Raw genomic sequence first — 12,002 nt, 5'->3', positions numbered from 1 at the left:
ACTGGTGTCAGTTTGACCTTTTTGATACATCGGGGATGTAATCATTAGACGCTGGCTTTTAAACTGACCTCTAAAAAGTTAAATATTTTATTTGTGCTGTGTTTATCAGCGTTCTTTCACAGTAGACTTGATTGTTGTTAACTGTTAACTCTTTTAGCTTCATTTGTCGTTCCTCATGTATAAAACTAGCTGGTTTTGAATGTTACTTCAAATTGTTTTAAAGCAACCATTATTATAACTTGCCAGTAAGCCATCATAAAGTATGTTTTCGCTTTGACCAGTAGGTACACTGCTTGACTTGACCAGGGGCTTACCGGAACCGAGTACCAGTACCTCACATTTTCTACTGCTTGTTCCTGCACCTCTTAGAATATTAGCTGCACCTAAATATAAACAGTACCGGCATCTATTTCAGTTCAGCAGGCCACACAATTGTGGAATATTCAGAAAAATGTGTAGAACGCTAGCGTTATCATATTTTGTCTAAATCCCTCACGGATTCAACAATTAACCACGTCTAAAAGAGTGTAGTGTGTGTGTCTGCGCAGTTTAACTGCAACGTAGTCGATCTCAAATGTTCCCCGTCTTCAAGTGACCCATCCTACACTTTCAGTAAACACGTGTAGCTTTGTCTGCTCTTGGCTTTAAGCACAATGGTCTCTTGGCGCGCTCTTTTATACAGAGCTTTTCAGGATTATATTTTCGTTTTAATCTGAAAATTCGGTGTTTCTCAACAAGATAAAATCGTTCAAACAAGCTACCTTAGATATATGGCCACAGCCGGAGTTTTACAGCCTACAGCAAATAAGGAGATGGCTTTATCTGCCTAAAGTAGCAACATTGTTTTCATGTTGTGTTCCAGCAGAGGCACAGGTAGCATTGGCTACTACTAGCTACAACAACAAGCGGAATAGCGGCCAGATCAGCGGCGAAGGGTTTGGCTTGCAAAGTTCTGACATTAACAAGATGTCGAGATGACTTGGGATTTCATGGATGAGTGAAAATGGGGTTTGTGGTCCTTCTGTATGGGATATCATCTGAACTACCGGGGGTGTGTTTGTGCTGTTCCAGGTTGTGGCCAACGGCGGCCATGATGGAGCAAAAGGAAGTGGAAAAAATAAATGGTGGTGTGGCCAAACGCACTTTCGTTGGATGCAAGAAGAAGAAGATGGTGGTGAGAGTTTTTGTGGACCAAATGTATCTCAAATACAATGGTGACTTCCTTTGGGTTTCAATCATTTTGCTCAGATGAATACTATCCATAGGTTGACTAAAACCCAATATGCATTAAATGGTATTTATCTGCACAGGGACAGTAAGAAATGTCTAACTTTGTTTTTTTGCTTTGGGGAGTTTGTTTTTATTGGGCAGAGGGTGTAGTGCGTTTTTTTCCCCATGTTCACATTTGGTCTTTTGCAGGTTTTACTATATATTTTTATTTTATTTAACTAGGTAAGTCCGTTAAGATCAAATTCTTATTTTCAATGACAGCTTAGGAACAGTGGGTAACTGCCTTGTTCAGGGGCAGGACGACAGATTTGTACCTGGGCAGCTCGGGGATTCAATCTAGCAACCTTTCGGCTACTGGCCCAACGCTCTAACCGCCAGGCTACCTGCCGGCCCCAGTGTCAGAACATAAAATACAGCCAGACTGGGCTGCTACTGTGCCTTTCTCTACTTTATAAACTGTTGAGAGTAGACCCACAACTGATGCAAATGGAATGAAATCTAGAAAATCACAGGGCTTTTGTGTCATTATTCAAATGACAATTTCCCTGCAGTATACATGCCTAGAGTAAAATGTTGTACTCACCTGTAAACAATAGCCTAATTCAATTATTCATTGCAATGCAGTGTTGTAGGCTAGTCTAGGTAGGATAATTGTATTGTCCCTAAACATGTATATCTCTCTCCTATTTCAAGGTGTTTTGAAACTTCCCTTATGCACTATGCTTTCCTGTCCGCTAACTATACCACACAGGTCAATGTAGTGTACCGGTGCCTATCCTGCCCTCTATCCATCATTCTTAATGACAATAGTGGTAGGTGGATAGTTGTCCAGATCTGCAATATCCTAACTAGTAATCATACCACATATGAAATCATTCAAAACTGCTCCAATATAAGCGGAGAGGCCATGGTGCGTCATTGAGCATGAAAGAACAGTGAAGACGTGAGATATGCACCTCAAAAAAGCTCCCTTATTGATCTTGTGTAGGGTTTGAACATAGTCTCAAGAGAGAGAGGGGCAATTCCTCTTGCTACTTTGTAGGCAAGCACCATGGTCTTGTAGTGGATGCGAGTTTAGACTGGAAGCCAGTAGGAGTAGCGGGGTGACATGGGAGAACTTGGGAGGGTTGAAAACCTGGCGGGTTGCAGCGTTCTGGATAAATTGCAGGGATTTGATTTGCCTAGTTGAATAAAGGTTGAATTAAACTAAAAATGAAATTGATGGCACAAGCAGGGAGCACAGCCAACAGCCCAGACGGGAGATGACAAGTGCCTGGGTTAGGACCTGCACCGCTTCCTGTGTGAGGTAGGGTTGTACTCTACGGCTGTTGTAGAGCATGAACCTGCAGGAGCGTGTCACTGCTTTGATGTTTGCAGAGAACAACAGGGTGTTGTCCAGGGTCATGCCAAGGTTATTTGCACCCCACAAAAGACCAGTATACAAACAAACAAGAACAACAAATTACAGATAATACAAAGGCCATAAAAGACGCACACATTGACTGTTTTTACAGCTTTCTTCGACCTCAAAGAACTGGGATGTATTCATTACACCGATTCTGTTGCAAAATGTTATCTTAAACGAAAGCAAACGGAACAAAACAGGGGAGGGAACTACATGAACACTCATTTTCGTTGCAACTCTTTGGACTAATGATTACACCCCTGTTCAGCAGGACGCAACGCTTTGGAACATTCAGATAGAAATAGGCTATGTAGCACAAACATGCCTCTCTGACATATAGAATAAGGAATCACATCGGCTCTATTCATGTTATTTCAATCTGCAATGTTCAACAAAAATGTGAAAAGTGGAACATATAAGTAAATAATATGGAATGGTGGAATGCACATGCCTTCTGGAAGATCTGATTAAGCAGAAGATGATGGCGGTATGGTCGCTGGAAGATGTTGGGGGGGGCAGCATGGCCCGCGTACAGGAAAAAAAGGAGAAAAGTGGAACATGTTTTGAGTTAATATGGATCACACAGAACCTTTGGAAGAGCTATTCTGGCCCAGTGAGAGTGAAATGTCTGGAGACAATGGATCCTTAACATCTGGCAGATCCATATGTGGAGAAGAGGTTGGGGAATGTTGGGTTGGTGAAAGTGACTTGAAGCGGAATCATGTTGATTTTTTGCATTTCTGCTGTCCAGTAGGAGCGTGCGCTCCCCATCACGCGATTGGGGAGAAGAACTGTGACTTGCTTTCCTCTCCAGAGCAGGGTGCCGTTGAAAGGAGTGATAACTGGAGTGAAGTTAAGTGTTGAGGAAGGTCAGCTGAAGTTGAAGTTTCCCGGTGTCTTTGACGCTCGCCGTTTGGTGTGACGCAGACCGGTGGAGAGCGTGGTTAAACAGACAATACACCGTCTGTACTACTACATTTTGATGTATGTCTTTACCAGATAAAGTCAATTTAGGATGTGTCAGTTATCCCGTGAGAGCTTTTTCCCGAACCCATTATGGTGTTTTAGGTGTCAATCTTATGGTCATGTGGCAGCAGTGTGTAGGAGAGAGATTCCTAGATGTGAGAAGTGTGCAGGAGGACATGAGACAAAGGAATGTTTAGTATCAGTGGAAAAAGTTGTACGTGTAAACTGTGGGGGTACCCATGATGCTGGAGATCAGAGGTGTCCGGTGAGAGAAAGGCTGTTTGAGGTTGCCCGGATCAGAGTAGTACAGAAGGTACTGGCGAGCTCCTGCCCGCCATCCCTAGCTGACACCTTCCTAACAGATAGTGTCAATTTAAAACTTGCACAAGGCAGTTCACAGAATTGCCCATTTAAAGAAATGTAGCCAATTTATTAATTACAAAATGTAGCTAACATTAGATAGTTAATCCAGAGATTCTTACCTTTGTCTCGATTCATCAGTCTCGTCCAGATCATCATGGCATTTGTAGTTCTTTATGATAGCCTAACTAGCGTTTCATTTTTGTCGGGATAAATTCAGGCGAATATACTGATAAAAGTCACCTTGTCCTAGAGAGATTTAGTTGGTTATCAAAACGTCACGCCAGGGTAAGTCTACACAAAACATAGTCCTCATTGGAACAATTTCCTTGTTTGACCGCTAGGTTTTATGGGTGTTGTGACTCATACTGCTGTACTCTATGAATTCATACCTCCGAATAGTAGGCTGATACATAGGCAATACAGTAGGTGGCGGCATGTACTTATTACATCTGTTTGCTGACAGTCAAAATACCAAAAAAGAAGAAGTAGAATTGTTAGCTGGCGTGTATGTGCTATATGTTGTTTTTGGTTGCGTTGTTGTGCGAACTCTGTGTTGAGCAGCGGCGGAAGAGAGAGGTAATAACAGAGGTGCATATCTCTAGTAAGAATTTGGGATGGTGTTTGGGTTATGTAACCTGTTAGACACGTAAATATTAAGCATATATAACTGAAAGGCCCAAGTGCTGCTGTGGAACCATATGGGTTTGGTAGAATGACGTTATGGCTGCGATCATGTGTTTTGGCTTCAGGCAGAACCAGTGGACAAACAGCCAAGATGGAGCTGGAGGAGGTGCAGGACAAACGCTCCCTCTCTGAATGCGATAAGAGGTAGTATGCCTGAAGTACTTTAATATAAATTGCAATCATGTTAAAATACTTCTCCCAAAGAACACGTATTCCAAAAAAATGACAATGTAAAACCATTACGTCACATAAAATGCAAAAATGTGTTCTAATGCAAATTAATGGTTCTGCATTACTATCTATGAAAGTCCTTTATCACAGACAGAGAAAAAGCTAATTTTTATCAACGATTGCACAAAACAGCAAGAAAGATAGTGAGTTAGCCTCACTATTAAATGCAGATGGATCAATTTTTAATATACCAAATATAACAAATATTACAAATTCTTATTTTCAATGACGGCCTAGTGGGCTAACTGCCTGTTCAGGGGCAGAACGACCTCGGGGATTTGAACTTGCAACCTTTCAGTTACTAGTCCAACGCTCTAACCACTAGGCTACCCTGCCGCCCCATTTAACCTTCATAGGGTGGTCCTGTGAGAAAGAGTCACACCTATATTTCTTGACTTTCTTGTGATTTTTGTCTGCATCTTGACTCCTATTGCTGCAAGCTACACATCTGGTATGACTCCAGTCTTTGCTCCCCTTCTCCACATTTGATGTTGATCATTCTACTGGCATTTAGAAATATGGCACACACAGTTAATGAGTTGAGAACATGCATCATATGATCAATTGTTTTATCTGTGCTCCAGTGTTGGGCTCCCACTTAAATTGTGTGAATTCATGTCCATTGTTTTTGTCTGAAATGCCTTCCAGGAAGAAGGCAATGCAACCTGAGAACAGCAGCGTTGTTCAAGATGATAATGGAAAGGAAGCAGGAAAAATGAATTCTGATGGAGAATTTCAGGCATGTGGCAGCAACGATTCATTTCTAGATTCAATCTTTGAAGAGGAGTTGGATCGACTTTTGGACCTGTGAGTTGAACTATTACATTATTCAGAGTGGATAGCATTTCAATTTAAGCATCCACTCAGTATTGTTTGCTTAAATATCTTTAACATTCTAACACCCATTTTACACATTTTGATATTGAGTAATTTGCATTTTTATTTATTGAAATTACCACACCCAGTGTGATATTTATAGTTTGTTAATTATATTCACTACCAGTCAAAAGTTTTAGAACACCCACTAATTCAAGGCTTGTTCTTTATTTTTTTCTACATTGTGGAATAATAGTGAAGATGTCAAAACTATGAAATAACACATGGAATCATGTAGTAACCAAGAAGTGTTAAAACAAATCAAAATATATTTTAGATACTTCAACAGGCCACCCTTTGCCTTGACAGCTTTGCACACTATTGGCATTCTCTCAACCAACTTCATGAGGTAGTCACCACTAATACATTTCAATTAACAGGTGTGCCTTGTTAAAAGTACATTTGTGGACTTTCTTTCCTTAATGTGTTTGAGCCGATCAGTTGTGTTGTGACAAGGTAGGGGTGGTATACAAAATATTGCCCTATTTGGTAAAAGACCAAGTCCATATTATGGAAAGAACAGCATAAATAAGCAAAGAGAAATGACAGTCCATCATTACTTTAAGACATGAAGGTCAGTCAATATGGAACATTTCAAGAACTTTGAAAGTTTCTTAAAGTGCAGTCTCAAAAACCATCAAGCGCTATGATGAAACTGGCTCTCATGAGGACCGCCACAGGAAAGGAAGATGCAGAGTTACCTCTGCTGCAGAGTATAAGTTCATTAGAGTTACCAGCCTCAGAAATCGGCAATTAACTTTACCTCAGATTGCAGCCCAAATAAATGCTTCAGAGTTCAAGTAACAGACACATCTCAACATCAACTGTTCAGAGGAGACTGCATGAATCAGGCGTTCATGGTCGAATTTCTGCAAAGAAACCACTACCAAAGGACACCAATAATAAGAAGAGACTTGCTTGGGCCAAGAAACCAGAGCAATGGACATTAGACCGGTGGAAATTTGCCCTTTGGTCTAGAGTCCAAATTGGAGATTTTTGGTTCCAACTGCCGTGTTTTTGTGAGACGCGGGGTGGGTGAACGGATGATCTCTGCATGTGTATTTCCCACCGTAAAGCATAGAGGAGGTGTTATGGTGTGGGGGTGCTTTACTGGTGACACTGTCTGTGATTTATTTAGAATTCAAGGCACACTTAACCCAGCACGGCTACCACAATATTCTGCAGTAATACGCCATCCCATCTGGTTTGTTTTTCAACAGGACAATGACCCAACACACCTCCAGGCTATGTAGGGGCTATTTTTTACCAAGAAGGAGATTGATGGAGTGCTGCATCAGATGACCTGGCCTCCACAATCCCCCGACTTCAACCAAATTGAGATGGTTTGGGATGAGTTGGACCGCAGAGTGAAGGATAAGCAGCCAACAAGTGCTCAGCATATGTGGGAACTCCAAGACCTTTGGAAAAGCATTCCAGGTGAAGCTGGTTGAGAGAATGTCAAGAGAGTGCAAAGCTGTCATCAAGACAAAGGGTGGCTACTTTGAAGAATCTAAAATATTTGTTTAACACTTTTTTTTTTGTTGATTACTGCATGATTCCATATGTGTTATTTCATAGTTTTGATGTATTCACTATTATTCTACAATGTAAACAATAAAGAAAAACCCTTGAGTAGGTGTTCTAAAACTTTTGACCGGTAGTGTATACCTATTGATTCTTGAAAAATAACACTAATGTCTCATGGGCTTAGTTAAACTGTATAAAATGTATTTGTAAACAAACAATATTAAACGGGTTAGAAAATCTCTCATATTGGCCTTATGGACTGTCAAGCTCTCCATTCAGTATTATTTGCATAAATATGTAATTTTATCAACAAACCCAACCTTTCTCTAAGTAAGTTGATAGAAACCAGATTGTCACAATGATGCTGTTTATATGTATGGCACCACCTAAAACATATTCTATTATTTTATTAATTGTTTTTCAGAGATGAGAATGAAGACCTTCCTTATCTGACGGAACCTTCAGAGGCTATGGAGGGGGAAGAATCCCCTCCCAATGGAACTGAAGTTACAGAAACTATAGTGGAGGATGAATACCCTCCAGATGGGACAGAAGTTACAGAGACTATAGTGGAGGATGAATACCCTCCAGATGGGACAGAAGTTACAGAGACTAGAGGGGGAGATGACTCTCCTCCAATTATGACACGGCTCAGGGTAAGGGGCATCTCCTCTCGCCCTAAGATCGAAGCTTCAGAGTCAAGTGAGGAAGATGGAGAAGACCTTCCCCCTGATACAGAAGTAATCGAGAGCAGGGCTTCAAAAAGAACAAAACTGACCTCTAGCCCCAAAGCAGCACCGCAAAGGAAGGCCAGGCCTCCATCCTCTCCCCCCTGGACACCCAGCCCTGCCAAATCCAAAAACAGAGCTCAAGCAGCCACACCTCTTTTCAGTGGGTCAGAGAGGAAGTGGAGGACTGAGGATGAACCAGACCAAGAGCATAAATGGTTACCTTTCGAACCAGCTAGGACTCCTGGACCCCAGCTAGACACTTCAAAGAACTACACTGTTCTAGAGCTCTTCCAGCTCTTCTTCAGTAATGCTGTTGTTGATACACTCTGCTCAAACACCAACAAGAATGCCAAGAGAAGACAAGAACATGGAATCAAAGAACCATGGAAACCTGTATCTGTGGAGGAAATGTACAAATACCTCAGCATTGTAATCTATATGGGTCTGCTGAATGTACACACTGTATCAGACTACTGGAATCGAAACAGAATATATTGCCTTCCTTTTTGTTGTACAGTCATGACTATGACAAGATTTAGGGCAATCACCTATTCACTGCACATGAGTGACCCAGCAGAGGATGAGGAAAACGACAAGAAGAAGGGGACTGCGGACTATGATCGGCTCATGAGAATCAAACCTCTAAAAGACCAGATTTTGGATGCATGCAGGGCCTTCTACCACCCATTCCAGAACCTTTCCATTGATGAGCGCATGGTGCACTCCAAGGCCCGCCACAGCCTCAAACAATACATTAAATCCAAGTCCTACAGGTATGGATTCAAGCTGTATGTTTTAGCAGATTCAAGAAATGGCTACACGTGCGACTTCATTGTCTTTATGACCAAAAACCCATCTGCTTCAGGCAAAGGGGAGAGCTATGATGTTGCCATGAACCTATTGAAGGTGCCTTACTTGGGCACAGGATACCACATTTATGTTGATAACTTCTTCACCAGCACAACTTTCTTCCGTGACCTGTACAAAAAGAAATTGGGAGCATGCGGAACCATACGTGAATTCCGTGTGGGCATCCGAGAGAACAGCATGCCTGCTCGAGCAGAGAAGGGAACCATCCGCTGGCTCCGTGATGGGGAGCTGCTCTTCACCAAGTGGATGGGCGCACAACCAGTCACCATGTGTACCACCATTCATAAGGCATTCGCAGGGGAGCAGGTCAAAATCAGGAAACAGAGCAAAAATGGATCCTGGACAACACAGTGCATACCCGTCCCAGAGGCAATCAAGCCGTACAACAAGTATATGGGGGGTGTGGACCTGTCTGATTCCCTTATCAAATGCTACAGTGTGGCCCACAAAACCATGAAGTGGTACAAGACCTTCTTCTTCCACTTTATAGACATTGCTGTGGTGAACAGCTTCCTCCTGCAGAAGGACATGGCCCAGATGAAGAAGAAAAAGCCCATGACCCACAAGCAGTTCAGGGAGCAGCTGTGCCTGCAGCTTGCTGACATTGGTAAGCAGGAGGAGGCTGAAGAAGAGTCTTCAGAGGAGGAGGAGGAGGAGGAAGAAGAACAACCAGAAGAAGAGAAGGAATTGGTGGAAGTGAAGCGACCATGCTACCCTGTACCCATAATTGATCCTACCACTGTTGACTCCTCTCAAAGAAAATCTAGCGGCAGGAAGAAATGTTGTCTGTGCAAGGAAAGCCAGACCAACTGGCAGTGTGAGTCCTGTCAGGTAGCACTCTGTATGATACCAGACAGAAACTGCTTCAGAGTTTGGCACATGAATAAAAAGGATCTCGTAGCAGAAGTTTTCAAGAGGCATATAAAGTACAACCCATACCCTACCCATCCTTGGATGGAATATGGGGGGAAAAAAATTGAGTTCAAGTCTCAAAAACAGGCCCAGAGTTTTATTAAATGCCATTTTGGCTTGAGGAACAACAGGAAGTAAAACTATTTTGCTATCCTGTGCGCACTAATGATCAAACCACTATTGACATCTCTCAAAGAGAAACCGTGGGCAGGAAGAACTGTTGTCTGTGCAAGACCAACTGGCACTGAGTCCTGTCAGGCATAGGGCTCAATAGAATGTCTCTGGCACAACCTTTCAGTTCCCCTGATAATACCAGTGGTCTCAAGTGGGATGATGATTATGGTAATGATTATTATTATGGTTAGGCTTATTATTTGTATTGTTTTATTATTTTAGTTTATTCTATTAATATTTGTGCCCATGAATGATCCCAGCACTCTTAAAATCTCTCACAGATGTACTGTACACATGAAGTGTCATTTGTGCAATGATTATTTAGATGATTTTGCAGAGTTAGTCTTGCCAGAAACTGCTTCAAAATATGGAATGTGATTAAAGACAATGAGCAGACTGATGCAAATATGTTTTTTCCCTGGACTACAAGCTTTCTGAAATAGGTAATAGAAGAGTGTTGATCAACTTGGCAATATTTTGCAAGTTCATGGGGACGTAATAGAAAAAAGTATTAGATTAATATTGCCCCAAGCCTGTGTGCAAAGTTGGTATATACAGTGCCTTCAGAAACTATTCATACCCTTCACTTATTCCACATTTTGTCTGAATTCAAAATGGATAAAATATATATTTTTTAATCTTATCCATCCATCTACACACTAACATATAATGGCAAAGTGAAAACATGTTTTTAGAAATATTTGCAAATTAATTGAAAATGAAGAACAGATATCTCATTTACATGCGTATTCACACCCCTGAATCAATACATGTTAGAATCCCCTCTGGCAGCGGTTACACCTGTGAGTCTTTCTGGGTAAGTCTCAAAGGCCCTGATTCCTACCCGAGTTATGGGCGCGTAAATGGAATGTTATTCAATTTTTATGCACTTTTCTCTCTGCGTATTCCTACCTTGAATTTAAGCACGAGAATAGCACGCTATTCACTTGCTATTCGTTCTTGGTGGAGATCAAATAAATGAAGGTGTGGAGGAGGTGTCAATAGATACGCCGTATTCTGACCTTGACTTAACTCCCTCATAATTCCACCACCTTTAAGCAAGAGGAAACCATGTTGAGCAAATCTGCCGGTTTCAAGTGGAAAAAGCATCAACTATTTTTCCGATAGAAATGACAGCATTCTCCATATACTGTAATTTATAACGATAAGAGTTAGGTTAATGAGTCATCTGTTTGGATAAAGGAATTGTAAATATAAATTACGTGTTTTAGATCTATTTTATATTGTAATCGGTGGAGACAGATGTGAAACCAGTAATATGGCAGCAAACTGAAGCATATCAACTTTCCCACAGTGAACTTTATGAAAAGCTGTGGCATTACGCAGAATTTAAATTGTATGGCCTTTTAACTTACAGCAATGGGCACTCTCGAATGTCTTAATTATATGCTACCCCAGTTTTCTCTGTTTCCTATTTCTATTGTGTTAAATATTAGCCACTATCAGTATCGACTGTCAGTAGGCCTAATAACACATTTAACTGCCAATTTACTGTTAGTTCCCTTCAGTTGGTATAGCCTAACTTGTTTAATTTCCTCTGTAAATGCGGCCATGTGGTTGTTGCTGAGGATCATTAGTAACAGTTTATAACATTAAAATAATACGTAATATTTATGGAGCAGAGCGCAGACCAAGCCGTTACAGTTTCATCCTGACCCATGGCACAACACTTGACTGTGTCATCCCACAGTTCCACGGTTAGTGCAGGCAATAGAGGGTATAGACTACTATTGTACATTATTCTCCCTATTATAATTCTATGTACACTAATCTTCCAACATCACCGTGAGTTAAATAACAATGTGGCAATTTTCAGAATGAATTAAACCACTATTTTTGATTAATCTGTATATTTTGTGCATACATTTTTTTAAATGATTCATATACACTGCTCAAAAAAATAAAGGGAACACTTAAACAACACAATGTAACTCCAAGTCAATCACACTTCTGTGAAATCAAACTGTCAACAATGATTGACAAATTTCACATGCTGTTGTGCAAATGGAATA

At 41.1% G+C, this 12,002-nt stretch overlaps 1 protein-coding gene across 8 annotated transcripts; it reads left to right on the top strand.

Annotated features, from left to right (window-relative positions):
* The first annotated feature begins 554 nt into the window (after positions 1-554).
* Positions 555-10,363, top strand: LOC110508885 (piggyBac transposable element-derived protein 4). 8 transcript variants are annotated; one of them, XM_021589771.2, is made up of 4 exons: positions 1,004-1,174; positions 4,714-4,792; positions 5,528-5,686; positions 7,707-10,363. In XM_021589771.2, exons 1-4 carry the CDS (start codon positions 1,153-1,155, stop codon positions 9,931-9,933), a joined length of 2,487 nt encoding a protein of 828 aa, XP_021445446.2. In that variant the 5' UTR covers positions 1,004-1,152; the 3' UTR covers positions 9,934-10,363. The 8 variants fall into 8 exon arrangements, 7 of the variants coding, with proteins under 7 accessions (XP_036821793.1, XP_021445446.2, XP_021445447.2 ...); XM_021589772.2 differs by lacking the exon at positions 1,004-1,174 and adding an exon at positions 4,031-4,540; XM_021589773.2 differs by lacking the exon at positions 1,004-1,174 and adding an exon at positions 4,031-4,552.
* Positions 10,364-12,002: the final 1,639 nt, after the last annotated feature.

Source organism: Oncorhynchus mykiss, chromosome 28 (genome assembly GCF_013265735.2).
Source record: "Oncorhynchus mykiss isolate Arlee chromosome 28, USDA_OmykA_1.1, whole genome shotgun sequence".
In the NCBI taxonomy this organism is placed as follows: domain Eukaryota; kingdom Metazoa; phylum Chordata; class Actinopteri; order Salmoniformes; family Salmonidae; genus Oncorhynchus; species Oncorhynchus mykiss.
This window is presented reverse-complemented; position numbering and strand designations above follow the sequence as displayed.